General features: G+C 40.9%; 2 protein-coding genes across 9 annotated transcripts; both read right to left on the minus strand.

Annotated features, from left to right (window-relative positions):
* Positions 1 to 9529, minus strand: ugl (ureidoglycolate lyase). 7 transcript variants are annotated; one of them, XM_061252765.1, is made up of 16 exons: positions 9455 to 9529; positions 9045 to 9105; positions 8360 to 8488; positions 7128 to 7346; positions 6454 to 6544; positions 5814 to 5890; positions 5600 to 5710; positions 5019 to 5078; positions 4513 to 4669; positions 3786 to 3984; positions 3213 to 3291; positions 2878 to 2970; positions 2553 to 2625; positions 2066 to 2133; positions 1440 to 1570; positions 1 to 278 (listed from the first exon to the last, which is right to left on the minus strand). In XM_061252765.1, the coding sequence occupies exons 2-16, from the start codon at positions 9048 to 9050 to the stop codon at positions 110 to 112; spliced, it is 1662 nt and encodes a 553-aa protein (XP_061108749.1). In that variant the 5' UTR covers positions 9051 to 9105; positions 9455 to 9529; the 3' UTR covers positions 1 to 109. The 7 variants fall into 7 exon arrangements, with proteins under 7 accessions (XP_061108749.1, XP_061108747.1, XP_061108750.1 ...); XM_061252763.1 differs by having other exon boundaries at positions 9045 to 9116; positions 9455 to 9516; XM_061252766.1 differs by having other exon boundaries at positions 9045 to 9127; positions 9455 to 9514.
* Positions 9530 to 10468: 939 nt separating this feature from the next.
* On the minus strand, positions 10469 to 26947 carry zgc:113425 (uncharacterized protein LOC541425 homolog). Of its 2 annotated transcripts, none has more exons than XM_061253137.1 (7): positions 26862 to 26947; positions 16693 to 16886; positions 16394 to 16453; positions 16039 to 16176; positions 12319 to 12465; positions 11630 to 11690; positions 10469 to 11227 (listed from the first exon to the last, which is right to left on the minus strand). In XM_061253137.1, the coding sequence occupies exons 2-7, from the start codon at positions 16855 to 16857 to the stop codon at positions 11124 to 11126; spliced, it is 675 nt and encodes a 224-aa protein (XP_061109121.1). In that variant the 5' UTR covers positions 16858 to 16886; positions 26862 to 26947; the 3' UTR covers positions 10469 to 11123. The 2 variants fall into 2 exon arrangements, with proteins under 2 accessions (XP_061109121.1, XP_061109120.1); XM_061253136.1 differs by having other exon boundaries at positions 10469 to 11230.
* Positions 26948 to 27438: the final 491 nt, after the last annotated feature.

Below are 27438 nucleotides of genomic sequence, written 5' to 3' on the forward strand. Positions count from 1 at the left end.
TACCAATAATGCATTTTATTGCTTTATTCAACTGAATAATTTTATTAATTTGTTGTTATTTAAAATGGAAGGCTGGCGGTTTCTCCATGTGTGTCCCTAATGGAAGGGGTCATAGTTTGTGCCTGGGAGCCCCCCCTGCATCTCCCTCCTCATTTTGAACCTGGGAGGCAAGGAAGGTGTGGTCCTCGCTCAGGTAGGTGGTGAGGAATTCTGGGAACTCGCTCTTTTGCACAACCTCCAGGAACATGGAAGTAGCAGTGAGAAGCCTCTGCACATCCCTGCATGGTGGAATAAACAGTGCCGATGAAAAATTATATTGAAAGATATTGAAATATATCACTATATATACTCAGTGAGCACAAATTTAGGTATTTATTAAACTTATTTTTTTAGACGTATTGGTCTTCTGCTGCTGTAGCCTATCCACTTAAGAGATTTGATGCATTGTGTGTTCAGAGACGCTCTTCTGCATACCACGGTTGAAATGCGTGGTTATTTGCGTTACTGTCAACTTCCTGTTAGCTTCGAACAGTCTGGGCTTCTTCTCTGACCTCTCTCATTAACAACGCATCCAAAGACTGTTGTGTGTGAAAATCACAGGTGATAAGCAGTTACTGAAATACTCAAACCACCCTGTCTTGCACCAACAATCATTCTGCAGTGATATAAATCACTTGAATCACATTTCCTCCCCATCCTGACATTTGGTTAGAACAACAGCAGAACCTCTTGACCATGTTTGCATGTTCTTACACATTTAGTTGCTGCCACATCATTGGCTGATTAAATATTTGCATTAACAAGCTGGTGTACAGGTCCACCTAATAAATTGCTCACTGAGTGTACATATGTCTGATATGCTGGATACATTCTATGGTATTCTGTAAATCAGGTAATTAGAGTGAATATAATACAGTCCATAAGAACTCCAGCACATTGGATCTGAAATTAAACAATGAATATGAGGTTAAAATGACCAAACACCAATAACAGACTCCAAAGACAATCAAAAGCCTATAATCAAGACTAGATACTAAAAGCTTTCTTAAACCTCCACTAAGCAAGCAATTGAATATCTGATAAATCCAAAACAGCTGAGAACTGTCCCATTACTTTTGATCCCTTAAAATGGGGGGACCATATATAAACTTCCAATAGGGATATAAATACCTTCAAATTAAAGGTGTCAGTCTGCACTTCAACTTCATATTCATTGTTTGATTTCAAATTTATAGCACTGTCCAATTGGTGTTTGTATGACCATTCAGACTAAACTAAATTTCTTTTGGTCCACTGAACATTTTACCTGGGTAAAATGTTCCCAACCATGGTGAACACTGGCTTTGTCCAAATTGGAATTGGTCAGTGGGGTGCACCAATGCGTTCTAAACAAGCACCTCGGTAAGGCATCTACCTAACTGAGACTTGCTGTAATGTACCTCACAGTGGAACTTTTTAGAACCTCCCTGAGGTCTTCCTTCACTTCCTGGGTCAGGCTCTTCACCAGACCACTTGTGACCTCCCTGTTGTCGTCCTCCAACTTTGCTTGGTGACGGATCCACTGCCACACCTGAAAGGAGAAGTGCGCTATGAGGCAGGGAGCTAAAACTGGACATCCAGTGAATAGGCACAAGAATAACTGTACATGGCATGAACGTGGAAAACACAAGGTGACAAACAGGCTACAGCATTAGTGTTGAATATTACATGCCTTAAATTGTTAATCAAATCCCTTAGAGAGGTTCCCTATTGTCATTCATAGATTGCTGGGAATCCCAGAACCTAGGTTCCCACTGATACTCATTTGCAACTATGTTAGCTGCCATCAATACGGGACCTCCTTTTACAAATTGTTGTGTTTAATACCAATCAGCATGTTTGATGTCAATGGTCATATCTAATATCATGTCTCACAGAGACCTGCACATATTCACTTCATGAGTGGATGGACTGAACAAATTTTTTTGTACAATTTATAACACTATGCAGATTATATAAATGTCTATGCAACCTTACATCATTGATTCGTAGCCATAGGCATTTATCAATACGTTTGATTCCATACCTGGGATCTGGAGATCTCTGCTGTGGCTGAATCCTCCACCTGACCCTTGTAGAAGAAATGGCCTTTTCCTGTCAAAGGTAAATGGTAAATAAATTGTAAAAGGTAGCCATTTATATAGCGCCTTTAGCCAAAGTGCTGTACAATTGATGCTTCTCATTCACCCATTCAGACATGCACTGACACACCAATGGCGATTGGCTGCCATGCAAGGCACCAACCAGCTCGTCAGGTGGGGTTAGGTGTCTTGCTCAGGGACACTTTGACACACCCAGGCCAGGAATCGAACCGGCAACCCTCTGACTGCCAGAGGGCTACTGCCGGCTACTGCTAAAAATAGGTTTGATCTAGGGTGTAATTAGTAATTACCCTGAAGCTTCCTGGTTTCCTATGATCATGGTTTATACAGTACAAGCCAAGCTTAAACAGCATATTCACAAATCTCACAAGGACACATTTTGAAAATGCTACTAAAGCGACTAAATCTTACCTCGAAGCCACGCCTCAATAAATAGGATTCCGACAGCAATGTTGTACTTCAGGCCATAGAGGGTGACCCCGCCCTAAAACAATTTCCAATCACTGTTCAGTCAAATAATGTGATTGTAAATCATAGCCTCAGTTCTGAGCCATCAATAAAATAAAGAGTTTTCAATGGTAGTGTAAAGAAAAAAACAACAGGTAAATTCTTCCAGAAAATGAATCATGAATAATAGATTCTAACTGTTATATGACAAAAACATTAATTTGTTGAGACTGGTAGGTATGAGTCACAATGCATCCTTGACCAGACAATTCCTAATTAATAGACTGACCGCTGGCATGGTTAGTAACTGAGCAGGGGTAACTGTCAAGTCATCCCGGAGCTCATCCAACTGGTTATCTCCCTGTGTGTGTTGCTGAAATAGCTGAGAACAGAGACAACAGGCACCCGTCAATCACAGCCAGGAACAATGACCTGCCAATCACAATGGTTATTAAAAGACAGCTATCAACCAAAGGGTCAGTAACATACACATGTCAATCACCAGGTCAGTAATAGACAGCTATTAATCACAACAGTCATTATCAAGTCAATAACAGACCTGCTAACAGTTGAGGTTAACAAAAAAAGAAAAAAGAAAGAAAAATGGGAAAAAAAAAAGCTTACTTGCTGCATTGGTTCTATTAAGTCCATGTCATAGACCATAAAACCATCAACTCCAGCACTGACCTCCAGCAATTTTAACCTAAAAAGAAGACAGATCTAAATCAGTGTTTCCTAACCCTATATTCTTAATGGACTCAATTATGTTTTATTTTGTTCTGAATTGTTTTGTAATCAGAGTTTCTATAGAATTTAGCTGTTTCCAACTGCGCCAATGCAATAAAGACAAAATGTTGGAATGAGTTCAAAAGCTCAAAAGCTCAAATTTCTTTTAGGTTTTTTTCAAAGCAGCCAAGTACAATGCAGAGAATAATCAATTAACCTTACTTAACTGCAATAGTGGTCTTAATTAATTAGACCACTATTGCAAATTTATTCAAGTGTGTCACAAATCAGTATCCTATTTGCAGCTCAATCAAAGCTAATTGAATGCTACAGTCAGCGCAAGGGGTGTGCCCCCTGGGAAAATGCTGCTCTCAATAAAATTGTTAGAATCATGCAGATTGGATCACACACTTCAATCCAAATTAAACTGAACTAGTTTTGCGGTCTAGTGAAGAAACAATGCCTGCTTGCCTGGTGACGGTAGCAAGGACTTTGCTGTAGAGGGCGCTGTTTTTGTCCTTGGGCAGCAGTAGTGCTGCCATGCCGCCTGTGGCCAGTGCCCCTCGTCTATGGCAGGTCTGCACCAGCAGGTCCATGTAGCACTTGAGGAATTGCTTCTCCATGTTCACATACTTGCTGCGGTCAGGAAGCAGGAACGCTGGGCGGTGACCTGAAAGAGAACATGTATGGAGCTGTTCTCCTTAAGCTGTTCTCCAATCGACACCAAGAACTATAATTAAAACAATGTGAACATCCACACCCTGTATGTCATCTGCCATTCTGCACATGACTCCCTGTAAATTTGGTTGGATTGTGATTGGCTTTATCGTTCAAGCAGCTGGAAAAAAAATCGCTCTGCATGTGATCCCAACGGTAACGTTTGTCACTGTCGTTGTCGTTATACCAGTGGTGTGGACTCATACATCCACTTGAGATTTTTAAAACAACATATGTATTGTTATCATTATAGTTAACGTTCTTCGTGTGGATGCGTCTTTAGCTTCATTGGTCAACGATTGGTCCACGTGTATCACATGACCCGCAAAATTCTCACAGGACATACAGGAACAGCTGACATGCAATAAGGATACCTAAGATTTTATACTTGGCAGATACATTTGAGTTTCTCTATTTAAGAGACTTGGAAAATGTAAAGACAACCAAGGTACATTTGAAAGAGGAGTGTCCAGTGGCTTACCAAACTTGTTTACAAAGGAGGCAGAGTAGTCCCAGATGCCGCAGTTGAGGCCGGCAGAGTGGTCCCGGAGTTCATACAGAATCTCTTCCATCTCAAAGGTAGCCAGTATGTTTTCAATCAGCACCGTGGCTTTGATGCTGCCCATGGGCAGGCCCAGCTACACAACAGGCCACATGGAAAACACACACATACACACACAAACAAACATGCACAGACACACACAGAGACACCCACATTACACTCAGGTTACCATGAGCTTATATTTGACAGTACAATCAACACAAATCACTGGACAAGTCTGCCAACTGCTGAAAAGTGTAAAGTCATTCGAATTTAAAAACCAATTCCATTAATAATACAATACAAGTCAATGGTCTTGGAAACAATGTTAGGTTAAGGTTGATTATCTTTTAAATGACTATTGCCTAGAGAAAATGATTAAAACAAAGTGGAGGCAAAATCCATTCCTCATTTTACAGTCTACATATTGTTCCTTTTCCAGTCACCTTATCTTCAGTCCAAAGAAATATATTGTTCCACAGTCTTGCCTCAAGATAGCTTTCAACCTAAAGAATAGAATGATTACATTACATTACATTATTGGCATTTGGCAGACACTCTTATCCAGAGCGACGTACAGCTGATTAGACTACGCAGGAGACAATCCTCCCCTGGAGCAATGCAGGGTTAAGGGCCTTGATCAAGGGCCCAACGGCTGTGCGGATCTTATTGTGGCTACACTGGGATTAGAGCCACCGACCTTGTGTGTCCCAGTCATTTGCCTTAACCACTTTGCCGCCCCCTTTGATGAAAGTCTAAGATGCAATCAGACATAGTATCCTCACTGACTAGGGCAGTGGTTCTCACTGCTTTAATTGATCGATTAAGTGCTGACCAACAACAAAAGCAAACACGCCCTGTGGACCAGGAGGGAGGACCACTGGCCTAGGGGCTGTACCACAAATTTAATGTAACATGCAGTTCCTTTTTAAGAACATATAAAGGTATTTTTTATAGGCACTTAGCATGTACTATACATGAGTATAAATATTTAATATGTCCATACTACATTTCCCAGACACCTCACCTTGGACAGGTAAAAGAAAGGTCCACTGTTGTTCTGAAAAAGCTGCATTCCACAGTGGAACATCAACAGCCCAAAATCGAACAGAGGTCCAGGCACCTGCCTTCCATTCATCTGTAAAGACAAACTCATATTAAATATGTTCACAGGTTAAAGGTCAGATGGGTGTTTTTTTTTATTAATTAATTTTAATTTTAATTTTTAGTCCAGGAGATACCATCATGTTGTGCTCCACCATGTTCCAGGCGCGAGGGCGGAGCATCAGAACAGGAGCTTGGGAGATTGGCGGGGCGTCTGAGTATTGGTCAGGGTGGGAGACAAGAAACAAAAATGTTTTATTTTGTTTTATTATGTTTTACATTTCATGACATAAACATTGCTTTATGTATCATGGTATCCTTACTTGACATACTAACCCAAGGCATTTTACTTACGCAACATATCTTTTAACTAATATTACAGCATTTGCATTGCCTGCATGGTTCCACAGATACTTGAATATATCGATATCAGATTATGCATACTTTATTAATAAAGTAAGCTGCATAATAGTTGTTCATAGATGTATAACATACAATACATAATACACTATAACATGAATATGTCTAATGTAGAAACAGGTTATGGCAGGGGTGTCCAATCGTATCAGAAAAGAGGTATAGGTTGTGGGTGTTGCTTTTTGCTTTAGCCCAGCACTACGACAGCTGATTAAATTAAATAACAAATCATGGTCAGGACCTTGATATGCAGAATCAGATGTCTTAAAACCTGCATCCACATTGGCCCTTTTCGGATAAGATTGGAAACCCCTGGCTTATAGTGATTGGGATTAATTAGAAATAAACCAGGCTGCTCACCATGAAACTGATTATGAGCTGCCTTGAAAACATTATAAATTCCCTTGATCTGATTACGGTACGTTGGGCAGTTTCCATCATCAAAATCCACCTGCAAAGACCAACACTAGTTCAGACAGGGGTTTGGAATGTTCGACTGAAATTTTGCTCACCAAATAAACGATTTGCAATTTAACAGTTGCAATTAGCTAAGGCTCTGATGCATCTTTTATCATCAGAATAATATGATCTTCCTGATTACTCTGATAGTCAACAATCAATTCCTCAGTATTATGTCACCATACATTGTCATTAAGTGTCCCATTTTAAAATAAAGAATAGTAGTACAAGTCAAAGATAATGCAAACCCTCCTTTGCATTTTCATTTTCGAAGTAAAGAAATCTGTCGATCAAACTGTATAGGCGTGGGCTCGAAGGAACCAAGGCCAAGGTAGTGAGAGAATGAGGGGAAAAAAGAGGAAATAATTTTGCCGGGAAATCAGGCATAGTAGAGGTTATGGGGAGGAATAGAGGAGAGATCTCAAGAAGGTTTGGAGTTTAAGATCATATTGTTTTTTGGATAGGATGCAGTCAAACCATGTTGAGCTGGGAGCTGTTCTGAACTGGTCAACCAGATACCAGCTGTTTCAAAACATAGCATGAGCAGTTTCAGCAGGGCATGAATAAAACAGCACCTGGATGCCCTGCGCAGAAGATCTCAGCCCCTGTATGAAGCGTTCTGTGTCGCAGGGCGCCAGGTCTCCGATGTCCACGTGCCTCTTCTGCAGCCTTTCGGGCACTGGGAGCACCTTCCATGTTGCATCATTGAGGATGTGAGCCGTTTCATCTGAGAATCCCGGTACATCTCCTGTCAGGTCAAGACTAACCTTCCTGGAGGTTCTGAGCTTCAGTATCTATTGTTTTAAAGTGTCAAGAAAAGAAATACATCTTACTGTAGGATGGACTGAAGGGCAAATAAGCCGAACATCAAGTCATGAAATCTGGACGCTTAGTCTAATCAACTGTACGTCACTCTGGATAAGAGCGTCTGCCAAATGCCAATAATGTAATGTAATGTAATATTCGAGCTGGTGGACACATTTTTTTGTGTGCCCTCCCAATTCAGACCTGGGTCAAATACAGTACTCAGCAGAAGTCTTAGGCACCCTAGACTTTATTATATATATGTTTATTTTTTTGTGTGTGTTAGTATGAAAGAACACATTTGAGATTTCCAAATATTCTTTTTCCAAAAGATAAAATTTTACAGAGACATTTTTGTATCTAATTAAAAAAAGTAAGATATTACAGTAAGCAATTTACTACTTTTTAAATAAAAACTTGATCAAGGCTGTCTGAGATCAGAAGCAAGGAGCCAACCAAAGTCTGCAGAGGAACTGTGGCAAGTTCTCCAACATGCTTGGAACAACCTCCTTGCGGATTGTCTTAGCCAACGCTGTCCTGCAGTTCTATATCTCAGAGTGATGCAGTATTAACGCCGAAGGGTGGTCACAAATGCCAAACTACCAAATTACTCAAATGTAATGTAAAATGTATAGTGCGTTTATTTAGGACCTTTCATTGAATTAATTTTTTACAGAATGTTATACAGGTGAAAAAGACTTTTGCACAGTACAGAATGTTATTAAAAAAATGTTGAATACTTTTTGATCTTGCCTGGTGCAATTGAGCCAACCAAGAGGACCATAAGGTGGGGTTTGTATTTTTTGAAAGTATTCGATGCGATTCCAAGACAAGCATAAAAAAGTATTTGAATCCAAATCAATTACATACAGTATTTGACCAAGGTCTGCCTCCCATCTGCCGATTACAATTATGATTGGCCATTCTAAATTCAGGGAAGACAAATGGGCCAAATAGATTTATTTAAAGATAAAATAAAAGGACAGCATGCCTACTTGCTCACCCTGTCAACCTCTTCTTGAAATGTGGTCGTCAGCTCGGCCAGAAACAGAATGGACTTGGTACTGAAGAGTGTCTGGTACGCTTCGACAAAACCATTTGGTGGAGGTTCTATTTCGATTCCTCTGGGCGCCTGCAAAGTTATCATATTTGTAGGAACATACAGACTGTTAATCTTTAACTTAGAAGTTAAACTTACATTGAATGCCACCACACTCTTTAAACATCTAGTTTGTTATGAGATACTATTGAGTCTTAAAGGACATACTCAACTCTTCATGAATGAAGGCTTTAGTCAACATTAGTGGTAGTGTGCTAAAAAATGAAATCTGTTTATGAATTGTCATATCCACCATTGTTTCAAATGTAAATTAGTTCTGTTACCAGAAAAAGACAATATAAAACACTATTTTGGTGAGATTAGCACAAAAAACGAACGCAGGTTAATTAGTGAATAGCATTATTTATGGCCATACTAAAGATGTCTTTACTATAGTCTATGTCCATGTAAGGTACTTGAATGGTCTTTCATTATTTGCACATGGTCAATTTGAAACTTACAATATTACATGGCAAATGAAATACTGAAATAATGAATAATGAAATACTAAAAACTAAAAAACTTACAAATAATGTTCTCCACAAAAGACAAACTTTAAGGGCAATCATACAACATAAATAGTACTTACAGACATTTTCGTCAGTCTGTTTGTCAGAAGAGATAGAGGACTTTGGCAGGGAGCACCAAACCTGTGTTTGAACTGTATGTTTACTGTGAGTAACAAGGGTACAGCCATAGCCAATGACGTAAGACAATACGTTTAACATTTAATGTAATGCATTTCTGTATCATAATACATGTTATGCCGGTTGATTCATCATGTATTCCATTGTTAACAGTTTCAGGCACCCATCTTGATACATTTATATAAAATACAAAAGTAAAAAAACACAGTACTGGTATCATATAATCTATGCAGTGAAGATTTAACTGCAATATCAACACATTCTAAATAGTTTACTCACTTTCAACTCCCTAAACAGAGTGAACAAACTATCGGCAACAACAAAGCCGGACCAGAAAACTCAAGCAGTATACCATGCAAGTAGATCCTGAACACAAGTAGCCCAGAGTAGTCTGCCCCAGATTACACACCCATTTTGAAGAGTTTGAAATGGCTTTTAACCTCTGAGCCAATCACAGAGCAGGGGAGTGTAACTTGACAACCTTTGACCTCCTGAGTGAGGTAAATGTAGCAGGAAATTTACATGCAGCACTTTCAGCATTCATTAGCAAGGTTATTGGCAAGCAAGACTGAACATTTTACAAATTCAGCCCACCTGCTCCCTCATGCATACAAAATATTCTTTTGGAGGATTCAACAAACCAAATTTCTCCATTTGAGTTATTTTCAGTGCTTATTCTCCGGAGGTTATGAAGGAGTGATGCCATATGTGCCATGGTATTTCCCTATTTCTTACAGTTGTTAAAAGGTGCTGTGCTTATTTGTGCAATCATTTTTTAAATAGCAAATGTTAAAAAGTGAAGTTCCAGACCGTATAATTCTATGACCTCCCTAGTAGTCCCATTTACACAGGAAGAGTAATAGTTGCCTTGGCAACAACAAATGGGGATTGAAATAGACAACACTAAAGCAGTAGACATTTTCCAAATATTCTAGTTAGAGACCTCAGCTGTACTCAAACACCACATAAAGTCCATCATCTTAGTTTCCTTTTTGTTCACTCACTTTCACTCACTTTTTTTCTCATTCAAAACCATTTATGGAGGTTGAACAATAGCAATCATACTGATGTACCCTTCCTGAGACCCATATTGGCCACAAGGGGGTGCCATGGTGCAAGTCACTGAAAAGAGACTAATAAAACGTATCCACTTTTTCCGGCCAAATAGAATGCAGTGGAATCAGAAAATCATACCTCAGAAGAATTATGTAGGACCACACCACACATTTCACCCACAAGCCACTTTTTTGCTTCATTTGCAACCATAATTAAAAAGTACCAGTTGTCATAAGTGATACATTTTATTTGGCAAAAAATACATTTAATTTGAAAAAATATTCTAAAATGTATTGCAATTCACATATGCACAGTCACACCTGAGATCAGTTCAGAGACAAGTCTCCAGTGGCTCTGAAGATTTCCCCCCTTTGAAGGCTAATGTTGAAAGGCATGAACATACCTTCCTAAAGGCACACACATTTCGTTGGCACATTTTCAAGAACAAAAACATACAAACAGCAAATTGAACCTTCATTTTCCTCTCTACTGCAACAGCACTGTCAATAACTGTCCTCCAGGATAGGCATACCAGATGAAGTTTTAGCATGAGAAAATTCATATTATAGTATGGGCAAAGGTAAAGCCATTCACCAGTAGAACAATGGTTTATTTTATGTACAGCACATATGAATTGGCATGTAAAATCCACAACTTATGCAGCAGCCCAGACCAGAGGCTTCAGTCAATAACAGACAAAGGATGAAGTCCCTGTTGTTGTAAGAGAACTAGTTTAAAATGACAAACAAGACATGATTAATTAACAAACTCACTCTTAGTAGGTAAATGGAAGCAAAATGCCACTAATGGCAGTTTGGCTCTTTTTTGGTATGACAAAAACTGAGCAGAACATCACAATGTCAAGAGTTTCCATCATCATCATGATAAAGTAGTTGCGCAAATATAAATATATAGGCTATGCAAAACTATTAGGAATAAAATGTGCAATTATATGAGCCAAGGGACTAAACTAGTCTGGTGTAAGGTGGGGCTCTGGAAATGCTGTCTTGCTGCTCTGTACTCTTGTTGCTGAGCTGCTCTGGAGCATTGAACAGCCTGTTATCACCACCTGCTGAGAGAGAAGTAGTACTGTACATCAAATATTTACTTTGTGGACATACTGCATTTTGCATAAATGACCAGAATGTATGCAGACATAAGAACAGAGAAACGGTGTCAGATTAAATGCCATAAATTATGCCGTAACCAACTGAGGCACTGTGACTTTTCAGTTGCTGGACTATTTACTGTCAATTAAAATGGCCTTAACACCTTAAAACCTTCTCGCCAATCTTTGTACAGAAGAGACCACAGTTGCAGAATGATTTATTTGTGAGACATTAGGTTAAAAACTATTAGTTTGCCCTCCCAGTTTGACTACATACAGGATGATCAGAGTTTTGTAACTGTTTGGCATATTCATGGTGGTCCCAGAGGTTACCCGGTTACTATGCAGACTGCCATTACCCACCTTGCCAGGTGCAGACCAGCTCTGTCTGAGGACTGGGGTCATTCTGTGGAACCAGGAGCTCCTGTCAGAAATCACACACAACATTTTAAATCGATCTTCATTTTAAAAATACTGATATGAATTATATCTTTTCAATTATCCTTAAATTTCAATTGTATAGCACTTTTTACAGAACTGTCAGACCTGAACCCACAAAATAGCATAAAACAGGAAATATGTTTAAAAAATAAAAATAAAAATAAATAATATGTTGCCCTTTTTCTGCAAGACTTCAGAGATTTATCATTGACCTGGCCAAATATAGCATTTATATACACTCACTGAGCACTTTATTAGGAAGATTTTTACTTTATTACATCTACTTATTCATGCGATTATCTAATCAGCTAATTGTGTGGCAGCAGTGCAATGCATACAATCATGTAGATACGGCTCAGGAGGTTCAGTTAATGTTCACATCAACCATCAGAATGGGGAAAATGTGATCTAAGTGACTTTGACCGTAGAATGATTGTTTGAACAATCCCTTGAAGTTAATCCTTAACACCATAGCTTTCGATGACCAGTAGCGATTGTTAATTAACAACATTCTAATCACATATTTCTGATCGTACGCCTTAAATGAGCTTTAAGATAACAGCATCTCTTTTGCTGTTTGAGGCTAGGCTCCTCTGCTTGAAGTGACTCACCAGCCCGGTGGTGCTATCGTAGCACGCGCAGAACGGCAGGCTCCGGCAGCCCAGGAAAGCCATCATCCCCGTAGCCAGGAAGCTGCTGAGGCAGGCCATCAACACTGTAGCATTGGCCCCCTTCACCGTCCTGCTCAGGATGAACTTCTGCAGGGGGAGAGAGGCTACTGTGTCACCCTCATTCTGATATCACATGGTCTCATCAGATGAATCTAGAAGGTCCAAGTTCCTATCTCTGTGGCCATTCCAAGCACTCAGAACTGTACTTCCCTATAGGGAATTTCAGTAGTGGTGACTGGTGGCCATTTACCTGGGTGGGGCACCACACACACACACACACACACACACACACAGCAGTACTCACCTCCAACCTCTATAATTACAAAGGAAAGACTTGGTCTTGCCGGTATTTCGATCAGATGACGTTGCCTTAGTTGTATTTTTTCTGTTCCTACTCCTTTCCCCGAGAAGATCAGAGGACACTTTAAAATCACTTTTACTTTGGTAGGCTATTAGCGGCGAGATGATGAAGTTACGTTCATTTTGGTTACAAAGTAGATAACGGTGATTTAGTAATATTAATAGATGTGTGAACATTCCATGTAACCGTGTGTATATCATGGATATTGGATACGACTGGAACGTAAACTGACCAATAGAGACAATGGACCAGACATATCTGTTGAAACCATCACAAATTATTCTCATTCTCAACACATTAAGAGTACAAGAACAGTTTCACCACACAAGTCATAAAACACAAAGACCCATTTCCTCAAATGAGGAAGTTAATCATTTCATTATCTTAGAACAACACTTTTATAACTAGGGATGCAGCTTTATTGGACAGTATATAGTATAGAGAGACAGGAAGAATGGGGGCGAGAGAGAGGGAAGGACATGCGACAAATGTCAGACGGTCGGATTCAAACCGCCACCGAGACACCCCGATACCACTTTTTTACAAACCGATACGAGTACGAGTACTTTTATTGTGTATTAGTGTACTTGCCGATACCGAATACCAATACCGATACTTCTTAGATTTGGTCTCTATGAAAGTGCAATTAATTTGGAGGCAGATTGTATTTTCTTCTCTGCAGATTATGTCAAGCCTATAGTACAAAATTAACAGAAGGCTATTTTAAGCCAAAAATAAACAGAGCTTTCTGGTTTTAACAAAAAAGCCTTCAAAGAGACAATGTCATCACATTAGACAAAATGCAAATATAACCTGATAGGCAATTCAATTTGCTGCATAGTTAACAACACAGTCTACTTAACAAAAAGTGAGCCGAACTATTACTGGATAAGCTCATTAGCACATTTCAGTTACAAAAGGATCAAAAGAGTCTCCTGCTTTCAAGTACACAAACAATCACTTAACCTATGTGGCACTATTACTCTCTCTCTCTCTCTCTCTCTCTCTCTCTCTCTCTCTCTCTCTCTCTCTCTCTCTCTCTCTCTCTCTCTCTCTCTCTCTCTCTCTCTCTCTCTCTCTCTCTCTCTCTCTCTCTCTCTCTCTCTCTCTCTCTCTCTCTCTCTCTCTCTCTCTCTCTCTCTCTCTCTCTCTCTCTCTCTCTCTCTCTCTCTCTCTCTCTCTCTCTCTCTCTCTCTCTCTCTCTCTCTCTCTCTCGAAATCCTAGCGCTCACTGCTCTGTACGCCCATGCACGCACACGCGCAAAATCGTTGCAAAATCGCTTCATGACAGCTGCAGACAATGTCCCCTTCATAGTTTTGATGCCGTCGTCCTCTTCGCGTCAACTCCTCAAATGGACCCAGAACAGATGCCGTCTTCTCCAGCAGTGTCCACTGGCTAGTTATGAGATTGTCAGGGAGATCGTATTCAGACGCATATATTCCTAGCGCCCGTTTCTGTTCGACCAGGGACTGGATCATGTAAAATGTACTGTTCCAGCGAGTCTGTACGTCTTGTTGGAGTCGTTTTGTGGGCTGATTGATCTGCAACTGGATGTCTTCGAGGCGGGAGTAGGCTAAATCAGAATGGTTGAAATGCAGCAACATTTTTTCTGCGAGAGGAGGCCCTCGTGAACCACCAGCTGAAGTGTGTGCGCAGCACATGGCAGCCTAGGGACTCCAGCATCAGTCATGGCCTTAATCATATTTCGTGTGTTATCTCGGAGCACAACATGGACGGAGCTTTTTGGGATTCCCCAAGTTTCTATAGCTTGGCCAGTGTGAGAGCCCCGAAATGGTTTTGCGTGCAAGGTGATGTGGTGAAGAGTAAATGCTTCATCTATCCACTGAGCAGTCAAACTGCTAGTCCATCTATCAGTTGTGAATTGCCACAGCATCACGCACCAAGGACCTCACGTGACTTTTCACTTTATCATACACCTTTGGCAACATCACATCTGTGATGTAGGGGCGACTAGGAATTTCATACCTCGGCTCTAGCACGTCGAGAAGACGGCGAAATCCGACATTATCAACAACCGGAAGTGGCTGGTCATCGAGCACTATAAAGTGAGTAAGTGCCTCTGTTATTTTTATGGCCCGTGAGTTGTCTTTGGACATTTTCTCTCGCTTTTGCAAGACGTCAGTTAAGGTTGGTTGCTTCGGTCTTGCGCCACTAGCATTAGTGAACTCTGTGTACTTAGCACTATGGTGTGTCTTCATATGTTTAATCAAATTGCTTGTGTTAAACAAAGTACTTTCCTTTCCGCCCCTCGACACCATAGCAGTGCAGATCATACACTGTGCCTTACTCCTGTCGTCGTCATTTATCTTAAAATGTGCCAAAATCGCTGACATGGCTATACTGTTCCGTTAAAATCTATCCTTTCGTAGCCTACTTTCACACACACAAGCTTTTGGGCAGAATCTCCGAGTTTCTGGCTCATTGTCTCCCCCTAGACTTTGAAGTCAGGTAGGACAACAACTCCTATATGCCTACTCTTTGTCTGCATAGCGCGACCAGTTTGATGTAGTGAAATACTTGAGTGGTATCGGTGCATGGTATCGGCAATTCAAAAACGAATACCAGTACCGATACCCGATACTGGTATCGGTATCGGTGCATCCCTATTTATAACCATTCCATAATTTTTATAAGTTTGCATCAACATGCAGTAGCCTACAGGCTAAGGAGTACAAGAAATAACTGCCCGGCTAGTTTGCCATCTAGCTAAAGAAATACAAACAGAGATGCATTGCAAAAAATAACCAAACGGTGCATCGCTGGTTAACATTTCCAAATCCAAATTTACCCAGTTAAGAGGGGAGTAGCATTAAAACACAGTTACAGGTTTTGCACACAGTTGCATTTTATCAGGTTTTTCTAAGCCTGAGCTAAACTACATGTAGCTACAACCACCCAATTTTCTTTTTAAGTAGCTAGCTAGCAATGTAATTATAATTTGGGAACAGATAAGTTAATTTATACAGTAGGTAGTTTCTTGACTTCTAACAGTCAAGAGAGGAATTGCAGCAACAAACACACTCAAACCACAACACTGTTTATCCCTCCCCCTCCCCATTCACGGCTGACATTAAACTAACTTAATTGACTTTCCACAGACATCTAAGAGCCAACCTTATCAGATTATACCTCCACGCACGTTGGCATAGGCACCCATTTCATTATAGCTTTGCCCATCTCTAGCGCTAGGTGTGTTCGCTGATCATGCTAAATGTGCTTTTGTAAGCCGCTCCAGCTAAAGGCACCTGCCAAATAGCTAAATTGTACCATGACGCACAGCATTTGGGATGCTGAGGTGGTGGGGGTGAAAGAGTTCATCGTCCTCTTCTCCATAGCTCAGGGTCAAGCAGGCATAGGTCGCTGCCACAGCTGTGGTGAAGCAGGACAACACTGATGCCACAACCATGGAGTACACCTGGAGAGAGAATGACACATCAACAGCAGTCAGAATACACCAGAACTGGGTTAAATACGTAATTGTTTTGGATTCACATACATTTCTATGCTTGACTGAGATTGCCTGGTGTATTGGAGCCTGTGAAATACCCAACCTTCTGGTAATTATGTAATCAAAATACTCTGTCATCTTTTCCCCATCATGGTTTAAATCATTCCACTAGTTAATTGCTTACGAGTATAGGGTTCTTCCTCTGGGATGAGAATAGTGCCAGGATCCCTGGTAGAGCCATCACCTGGTTAATAAAAAGAGGAAGAGGAAGAGGAGAAGAAGAAGAAGAAGAAGAACATTCAGCCTGATAGAAGTAATCCTTGCAATGACAATCAGTTGTTAAAATATCCATTACAGAACAACTGACTTTAGTGCACATACAGGGGCATAACAAGTGTGTTACTGTAGCTACTGCCTGCCTTCTTCAGAATGTTGGTTGGGCTGTTCAGATCAATGGTCGGGAAACGGATGATGCACACTTACCACTCCAGCCCAGAGGGGAGCCTTAGTTCTGCTGAGCGTAGAGTCCCTGCGGAAGATGGTGTCTATGAAGCCGCAGATGACACACAGCCCTGCGCAACCCATCTGGATGAGTCCCAGTACCACCATGCTCCTCTGGTTGAAGGTGAAATATCTGTAACGGGCCATCCTCTTCTCTTCGACACTCCTTCAACTGACTGCAAGCATTTTTAAAAGTGTTAGGCACACCACCACAACTCACCGCGTCAATCTAGGACGTTTTAAGAGCAATATGCTCATTGGGCCTCATGTATCAATATTTTTGGAAATCTGTGTGCAAATGTATGTGTGATCGGAAACACACTAACAATTTGTGCTTGATTTATGAAACAGGAGTAGACACAGCTTTTTTATGTTGATAAATAAGTTGTAAATTGTAAACAAAAAGCGTGGGTGTGCACAAAATGTATAACAAGCATAAATTGATGCCCCTAAAATACTATAGACCACGGAAATACATTTCAAGCAATTGTAAGAGATGGCAGAGAAATGATGAGAACTTTTAAAATACTGTGTAGCCTACACATGATCTGATTATTATTTTTTGTCATTATATGACTGTATGTGCACTACTTTGTAGCTTGTCTTTGCGAACATGAAAATGTATATTAAAACTTATTTAAGACTTAAGATCTTCTATGCCATGATGTTTTCTTATAATAAACTTGGAATGGACGAGGAAATTAAGGTAATTGTTCTGGTGGAGAAACGATCTGCCAAACCGAACGAAGATTCACTGGGATCAAAACCATGTCTACAATAAAGGTGTGTAAGGAGCATATCGGTGTGCAGGCTTCCTTCTTTTAATTTAGTTTTCCAAACTAACATCTAAACATAGTTTGATGATAATTAGCCAACTTTTGTTTATATAGGCTACATAAAATACGTATGCGACACATAGGACTATAATAAAAACAATGTAAAATGTGGAGCGGCATCCTACCTTGGCCTACACATCAGAGATATCGCTGTTTTTGTTCTATATACTGTGGAACAGGTAGGCTAAAACAAAAATAGGTTGTCATAAAACTGGAGGCAAAGTTATATAATTATATTTTCACTGTCCTGTGCCAGTCTGAATATGAAGCCATTATTATATGAATCTTCTATTAAAGCAATGAATGTAGATGTAATGTAAATATAGTCTAATGCTGCGTTCCCGTCATATTGGAATGACCTAATTACCACCTTCCGACTTGGGAAAACAGTTCACGTCAACCTCTGAAATTAAATGTGAGGCAAAAAAATAAACTCATTAACAAAAGAAACGCATCAGCCACATGCTATGCCACTTTTATACCATGATGTTTGAACAGGCTACTGCATAAACTCGCTGTTATTGTTTGTTGTTTCTTTTGTGAGCCTCACCAAAGAAATCGGCCTGGTTTATGAATATGTGCTCTTTCCGAAGTAGGCTACGCCAGACACACGGTATAAAGTTACGCTCTATTTATAGCAAACATTTTACATGTTTTATGGAATTGGTATTAAATTCCACTAAAGCATGAATTTATTCAGGATTACCAGAATGAATCACCCATTTCAATGTTGAATCCTGTTGCGTTTTTATATGATATGTATAATTGTAATATTCAATTGGCTTATCCTTTTTTTAATAATAAATAAATAAATAATGGGATAATGAACGCATAAAGCACGCTTTTCAACTGTGCACTTTCATTTCCGTGCACAATACAAACAGCTGAGACCACTCGTGAAGTTTGTTTGGCTCCTACGATAGAACTGACATCCGGAAATTTTGATAAGTCCCACATTATTTGTGCAAATGCATAGCCGAAGGATTCACGGTGAATTTTGTTCGACTCATGTTTGATAAATGAGGCCCATTGTCTCAGGACAGCAAGAGGACCAGCTTGTCTTGTCCTTTCTTGGTGAATACATGTAATGAGGCCAGGTTGAGTCTATTGAAGAGAATCACTATATAGGCTGCTCAAAACTCCTGTACAACTAATGGAAGCACTTGATCAGGCAGAAGCTATCCAGCAAACAAATGTATCACACACATTAAAGTAACAATAGTGTGCAAGCATTTTGGCACCACCGGTCAAAAAGCCTTTCCAGTGAATGAACAGAGGTGAACCTGACCTCTAAATGGTACAATGTTAAACACGACACATTTATTCAAATTTCAAAGCAAGATTACTTGCAAAAATAATGAAAAAAGGGAAAAAAAAGCCCTGTGCAAAAGTTTGCGAAGCCTGACAGTTAGTACTTTGTGACTCATTGGGCAACTATAACAGCTTGTAAACCTGTTGTCTCTAGCCAGCTAAGTCTTTTAATTCTCGCTTTTGAACCATCTTCATTCTGACATCCCAACAATTTAGAGGAACCCATGGTGGTTAACACCAGATAGAACAACCACTGCAGTTGGATACTTTAGAAGGCATGGAGTTACTTCAGAATAAAAAGGTTCAGCCCTGGAATTACACTCAGTGAGCACTTTATTAGGTATTTATTAGACTTCTTTTTTAGACTTCTACTGCTGCAGCCTATCCACTTGAGAGTTATGATGTGTTGTGTGTTCAGAGCTGCTCTTCTGCATACCACTGTTGTAATGTGTGGTTATTTGCATTACTGTTACCTTCCTGTCAGCTTTGACCAGTCTGGCCATTCCCCTCTGACCTCTCTCATTAACAAGGTGTTTCTGTCTGCAGAACTGCTGCTCACTAGATTTTTTTTGTTATTTGCACCATTCTTTGCAAACTCAAGAGACCAATGTGCATGAAAAACTGAGGAGATCAGCAGTTTCTGAGATACTCAAACCACCCTGTCTGCCACCAAGCCTAAAGAGCCACAGCCTAAAATATGTATTAAAACTACTGACAGCACCTGCAAACAGCACCTGTGTAAGCCCTCTAGAACTGCATTATTGTGTGAGTCACATTTTTATGATTCAAAATAAGCAGATGGGCAATTCCTTCTCAACTCAACACACTTTTGGACCGCATCTTCACAGATTTACCATGCTGATTTAGCCTCATTAGAAACCATGGGAACCAAAATTACACTTGTCTTGGATTGCTAATGTGGGAGATATAGGCTAACAAAGTTACCCCCATTGACCCAAATGACTTTGACTAGCAATATCTCCCTGACTGTCGAAATGGTTCTGATGAATCGTACTTAATACATGTCACAAACCATGTGACCTTGACTCATCTGCTATGCTGGAGGACAAGCTGCCCCTAGAACTCAATGTATTTTTCCACCAAAAATAAATAAATACATTTTTTATCTCAGGTCAACGACAAAGCATTTATCAGTTTGTTCGGATCACTTTATCACTGGTAATCTTTAATGCGTTCTATCATAACTCACATTCAAGCTAACCATTGAGCTGAAAAATCCCAAGGACCAGTGTAAAACACAGATCAAAATCAGATAATTAATGTTATGGCACCATGATTACTTATCAATCATAATCAAATCTTGACCTTGAATCCAAATCCAGCCCTGGTTTTATTTTCTCCTGGGTAATCAGCTGAACAATTAGTGCTACAGATTGGCCAGACTGTCTTCACACCTGACACCCAGGTTAAGGGACGGCAGGAAACCAGCAGTTCTTTGACATTGGGGACCGTGATTTGATGATCCCTGTTATATAACTCTTTTGAGCGTAAAGTCATTACAAAGACAAGTAGATAATCAACGATGAAAACATTATATCCTCGCGGTCACCGTCTTCCACTTCGTATCGTAGCTAGTTTGCTGAGTCAAATATTCGTTCCACACGAGTACTCGTAATGAGCATTGACTTCTTTCTGAATACAAATGTTGTACAACTAATTGGATTGATTATATGTAATAGGACAATTGGCCTGATTTATATATATATATATATATATATATATATACAGTCAGGTCCATAAATATTGGGACATCGACACAATTCTTCTCTTTTTGGCTCTATACACCACCACAATGGATTTGAAATGAAACGAACAAGATATCCTTTAACTGCAGACTTTCAGCTTTCATTTGAGGGTATTTACATCCAAATCAGGTGAACGGTGTAGGAATTACAACAGTTTATATATGTGCCTCCCACTTTTTTAACTTTATGTTATGTCTTAACTTTTTCATCACTGATGTACAGCTACTGCAGCCGATGTAAAAAAAGAAAAAAAGAAAAGATATATATATTTTTTATTTTTATTTTATTATTATTATTTTTTTTTTTACATCGGCTGCAGTAGCTGTACATCAGTGATGAAAAAGTTAAGACAAAACATAAAGTTAACACTGTTTTGTGATAGGCCAGTTCCTCCCCCTTTGATCAGTAAAAACTACTGCCTGCTGTTATTTTCCTCACTTCTCTCTTGTGCATGTCAAGAGACTGTTGTGTTCCAACCATAGATTAAGGATATAACTACTTACCTGTGATCTGAAGTGGTCTGAACACACTTTAATGTGTGAGGACAGTTGAAAATCCTGAATGTCTAGAATGTTACATTACATTACATTATTGGCATTTGGCAGACGCTCTTATCCAGAGCGACGTACAACAAAGTGCATACCCATAACCAGGGATAAGTTCGCTGAAAGACCCTAGAGGTAAGTACAATTTCAACTGCTACCTGTACAACAAAGATAAGGACAAGGGCCATTTTTTTTTTTTTTTTTTTTTTTTTTTTTTTTTGAACAAACAAACAAACAGAGCAAAAGTCACCAAAGTTAACTATCCAAACACTGCTTACCTAGCCAACTAAAATACTGATACACAAGTCACAGAGACAACAATTAAGGTTCACAGGGAGGTAGGGAGGGATGGGGAGAGGTGCTGTTTGAAGAGGTGTGTCTTCAGCTTGCGCTTGAAGGTGGGGAGGGATTCTATAGTTCTGACCTCAACGGGGAGTTCGTTCCACCACCGTGGAGCCAGAACAGACAGTAGTCGTGAGCGTGAGGTGGAGGTTCTGAGAGGGGGAGGTGCCAAGCGGCCTGTGGAGGCTGAACGAAGAGGTCTGGCAGGGGTGTAGGGTCTGATGATTTTTTGCAGATAAGCTGGGGAAGACCCTTTAACTGCTTGGAAGGCTAGCACCAATGTTTTGAATTTGATGCGAGCCATGACAGGCAGCCAGTGGAGGGAAGTAAGCAGGGGGGTGACGTGTGAGTATTTGGGAAGGTTGAAGACCAGACGAGCTGCTGCATTCTGGATGAGTTGGAGGGGTCTGATGGCAGACGCTGGGAGGCCAGCCAAGAGGGAATTGCAGTAGTCCAGGCGGGACAGAACCATCGCTTGGACCAGGAGCTGGGTCGAGTAGGGGGTGAGAAAGGGGCGGATTCTCCGTATGTTGTATAGGAAGAACCTGCAAGACCGGGTCACCGCCGCAATGTTCTCGGAAAGGGACAGTCTGCTGTCCATCACCACGCCGAGGTTCCTTGCACTGGGTGACGGCGTGAGTGTGGTATCCCCGAGGGAAATGGAGAGATCCAGATGGGGAGAGGTATTAGCAGGGATGAATATCATTTCAGTTTTACCTGGGTTGAGCTTTAGATGGTGGTTGTCCATCCAGCTCTGGATGTCCCTCAGGCAAGCAGAGATACGGGCTGAAACCTGCGTATCAGACGGCGGGAACGAGACGAAGAGTTGGGTATCGTCCGCATAGCAGTGGTAGGATAGCCCATGTGCAGTGATCACAGGGCCAAGGGAGCGAGTGTAGAGAGAAAAAAGAAGCGGGCCAAGGACTGAGCCCTGGGGAACTCCTGTGGCGAGGGGCCGAGGTGTCGATACCGAACCAGCCCAGGCAACCTGGAAGGAGCGACCAGAGAGGTAGGACTCAATCCAGTCCAGGGCTGTGCCACAGATGCCCGTTGCTGACAGGGCAGACAGGAGGATGGAGTGATCCACAGTGTCGAAGGCAGCAGAGAGATCTAGAAGAATGAGGACAGAGGAGAGGGAGGCTGCTCGTGCGGCATGAAGTGACTCACTGACGGAGAGGAGCGCAGTCTCTGTCGAGTGGCCCGATCTGAAGCCAGACTGATGGGGGTCTAGCAGGTTGTTGTTAGAAAAGAAGGAAGAAAGTTGAGTAGAAGCGGCTCGTTCTATAGTTTTAGAAAGGAAAGGAAGAAGAGATACCGGGCGGTAGTTCTGGATGATGGAGGGATCCAGGGTAGGCTTTTTTAGCAGCGGAGTGATGTGGGCCCTCTTGGAGGATGCCGGAAAACAGCCGGAAGACAGGGAGGAGTTGACAAGGGAGGTGACAAATGGGAGAATGTCAGGTGTGATAGTTTGGAGAAGAGAAGAGGGGATAGGGTCAAGGGCACAGGTTGTAGGGCGGTGGCAGAGCAGGAGTTGAGAAACATCAGAGTCTGTAAGGGGGGAGAAAGTGGAAAAGGAAGGGATGGGCCTAGAGGGGGGGAAGGGCACAGTGAGGGGGGCGGCGGTTGTAAAGGATCTGCGGATGACTGCGACCTTCTCATCGAAGAAATCAGCAAAGTCATCAGCAGCGAAGGAGGACTGAGGAGGAGGAGGCGGTGCGTTGAGGAGAGAGGAGAAAATGGAGAAAAGTTTCCGGGGGTTAGAAGCAGAGTTCTGAATTTGCGTTTGATAGTATTTTGCTTTGGCGGCAGTGACATCGGAAGAGAATGCCGCCAGGAGAGACCGGTAAGTCATGAGGTCGGAAGCGTCTCTGGATTTCCCCCACTTCCTCTCCGCTGCGCGGAGGCTGGCCCTGGAGGTACGGAGGGTGTCAGATATCCAAGGACTGGGAGGGGATGTGCGAGGTGGCTTTGAGACAGGGGGACAGAGAGAGTCAAAGGCGGAGGAGAGAGATGAAAGGAGGGTGGCAGATGCAGAGTCAGCGGGGAGTTTGGAGAAGGATTCGAGAGGGGGGAGTGAGAATGTCTAGCTAACTACTCAACATCTCCGTTTCTGGTTCTTCATGTTGGTCAACTATAACGTTAAACACTTATCTTGGTGGACCCTGTTGGCTTATTCCTGTTGTTGCTACATGCATGTATAGCACAAAATACCATTTTACCTACAGTATCTGCTGTAGCTAGCAATTTGACCTGGTGGTATTTCACTGTACTGAATAAACTCATAAACTCATGGGCCCTTCCTCTGACAAAAAATGCCAATGAAGATGCAGGCACGCACAGTATAACCTACACACGCGCACACACACACAAACACACACAGCACCATTAGACAGATATTTTACAGTCATCCATCCATTATCTTAACCCGCTTATCCTGAACAGGGTCGCAGGGGGGCTGGAGCCCATCCCAGCATACATTGGGCGAAAGGCAGGAACACACTCCGGACAGGTCGCCAGTCCATCACAGGGCACACACACCACTCACTCACACACCCACACCCATGGGCAATTTAGACTCTCCAATCAGCCTAACCTGCATGTCTTTGGACTGTGGGAGGAAACCGGAGTACCCGGAGGAAACCCACGCAGACACGGGGAGAACATGCAAACTCCGCACAGAGAGGCCCCGGCCGACGGGGATTCGAACCCAGGACCTCCTTGCTGTGAGGCGCATTTTTATTTTATTTTTTATTTTTATTTTTTATTTTTTATTTTACAGTCAACACTTTGGATTTTATTTGCCTCATGAGTAACTTTGGTTATTGGGACACAGGCTACATCGTACATGTGATACTTTAGAATATTTGTATTAGTCAAGTCCAACGTGGATGGCCATAGAATCAAATCAACAAGTCAACAAATCAGCTAACAATGATTTAACTAAAGCTTAGGCCTATGCTACTCATGTCAGAATCAGAGGAAAAGCACAACACAATAAATTCACTGAATGTATTTGTTCACTGTGTTCTTATGCCTAATTCACTGAATGCATTTTTTACAATAAAATATTAATTAATATATGAAAATCATTTTGTTTTATCTTTCAACTAGTCATTCTTATTTAAATAACAGTAGATTTATATGTATTGCAGGTGCTTATTCTTATTATGGACGCAACTCCTCATCCAGTTGATAAAACTAAAACGGACCTATTTGGTCACTTCCTCTTTGTTAAGTAATACAATTTATACTTTCTATATCGTATGGTTTTTTTAAAACAGCCCCCTGACTTAACATTGGTGGAATGCTAGGTTTACAGCAGAAAACCAGTCCAGCAATTGAACAAACAAATCAAATTCACGGTAACTGCTGGGAGAATTAGCAGTTTCCTTGGCTGATTTGAATGGAAATATAGGTTGAGACATTTTGACATATAGACGGACTAGGATAACCCCAATACAGCTCAGCGTTTACCTGGATATAGCATGGCTACGTCCTAGTTGCTAGAAAACTTTCACTTTCCAGGCAAATGTTGCCAAATTTTCTTCTGAAAAAGTACAGTAGGCGAGCGTTATATCTAGCTTTCTATCCTGCCTGAAGGGTTTTGCCGCCGTCGGGTGCAGAGGGTCGCAGTTTCAAAAGCCGTCCAGTTTAGGTAGTTTTGCTACCCTTTCCTTCTGGTCTTTCACACAACCCAGCTAAATGGCACTCAATATTTCATGCACTAGACTAACTAATATCAACACATGATCAAGACAGTTCACAGTGGAAAATTGCAAACATATTTCCCAGCAGCACTCAGAAAATAAGATATCAGAAAATAACACCAACATCAAATTAATTAGCCTGCCACAAGTTATTTCATTGAATAGCTTATACATTATAACCTTTTTTCTGTAAAATACACGGTATAAATTTAGCATGATCACGTATTATATAAAGAAATAGTATAACCATGAGCGAGACGAGTTTGCTTATTTAAGGATATATAAACATACACCACTGTTGAAATATAACTAGTTGCATTATTTTCCAGTGAGTAGTTAAAATAGAGACCTGCTTAAAAAAAACATACTCATATAACATATGCAAAGACATGGGCCCTCCTAGACCAGCTGCACCTGCTGCACCGCCGATATGACGGCTATATGGACACAGTTCTCCACGATGCATTGCCAGCTCTAAAGAAATTACATTACATTATTGGCAATTGGCAGACGCTCTTATCCAGAGCGACGTACAGCTGATTAGACTACGCAGGAGACAGTCCTCCCCTGGAGCAATGCAGGGTTAAGGGCCTTGCTCAAGGGCCCAATGGCTGTGCGGATCTTATTGTGGCTACACCAGGATTAGAACCACCAACCTTGTGTGTCCCAGTCATTTACCTTAACCACTACAGAGCGGCCTGTAGCGTAGAAATGGAGTCTCTCCTGCAGTGTGTATTATTGTGTGTACTGTCTTATTATTATATTAACTGTATTATTTTTGTTTAAACGGGCAGCGTGCTGCATTTAGGGAATGTGATTCACCAATGTAGGCGTGAACTAATGCTAAAGGGAAGATGCGATGGTATCACAAGCACCTAATTTCTGAAAGCAGTCATCATATATCTAGACCTAATATTATTCGTTTAATTGATTCGGCGCCTCCGGGTAAGCAATACAAAAACATGGACAACAGTAATGCTGAAAGAATAAACGCAAATTATGCCAAATCAAATTTAGGTTTCACCATTAGTCCATTCAACTCGATTTTACTTCTCGCTAAATAGGTCACAAACTAATCGGCAGTTGACCTACAGAAACCAAAACCGGAAGGAGACTATCACCTGCACCAAAGTGTCGGCTTGTCTTCGTAGCTTAGACAGGTGTTTAACCATTAAGCCAAGCACTGAGCGGGAAGTAGACATTTATTCACTTACTTTAGTTTAAAATATAGGCAAGCGTCAATCAGAAACATAGATTTTCCACAAATATCAATTTTTCAATACCAAAGAGAATATTCTGATGGGTACTATTTATTTGTCGGTCTCAATTTGCCTGACTATTAAAAAGTGTTTTTTCGCTTATAGTCTACATTCCTAGACATTAGCCAACCCGTTACATCTCAAGAGCATTCGCAATCATAACTATTTTAGGTAGGCAACGCTACCGTCTAAAAAAATCCATCGCGAACTCATTAACTCAAAAATGTAATAATATGATCTTATACTCGATTGAAATGAACTGCAACAAACACTTGAATTAATCATGACACATACCACATACATACATTAACAGACACATTCATAATGTCTCAACATTAATAAAGGAATTAATATGTTAATAAAGTACACGAAGCAAAATACTTACTTGAGGAAAACACCAGCAGGTTTCACTTATTCTTTGTTAATGGAACAAGTGAAGTCGTCGTGCTATCCTTTGTTATCCAATAACCTGGCAGCGCAGGTGCGCCGAGCTGGTGTGATAAACAATTAACTCTTTCCTTACCTGAGGAGTTCTCTTTGCTAGTAAAACACATGCCCAGAGGCCACTTGGAACAATGCTTTTGATGAACGGCAAAATGTAACAAAATAATAACCACCATGCCACATAAGCACATTAAACAATGATAATATGTAAGTGGAAAATCCCTCAAAGCAGTGTTTCCCAAACTTGGTCCAGTAAAAAATACTGTACACAATGTGACACTTTCATTATTCGTGTCATGCATAGTGTAAACTCAGGGTAGGACCGAGTTTGAGAATCACTGCATCAATGAAACATGGCACAGGAGGAAACCCTTTCCCTCTTAAAATACATTTCGGCGATGTGGATAATTTACAAATCAAATCGCTCAACAAATTACGGGACATAGCGTTTGAGATAGTGGAGAGATTCAATATTCAAGTTTCATATGATTAAAAGCTTGTTCCACAGCTCTTCCATC

This window comes from Conger conger, chromosome 8 (assembly GCF_963514075.1).
Source record: "Conger conger chromosome 8, fConCon1.1, whole genome shotgun sequence".
Classification (NCBI taxonomy): domain Eukaryota; kingdom Metazoa; phylum Chordata; class Actinopteri; order Anguilliformes; family Congridae; genus Conger; species Conger conger.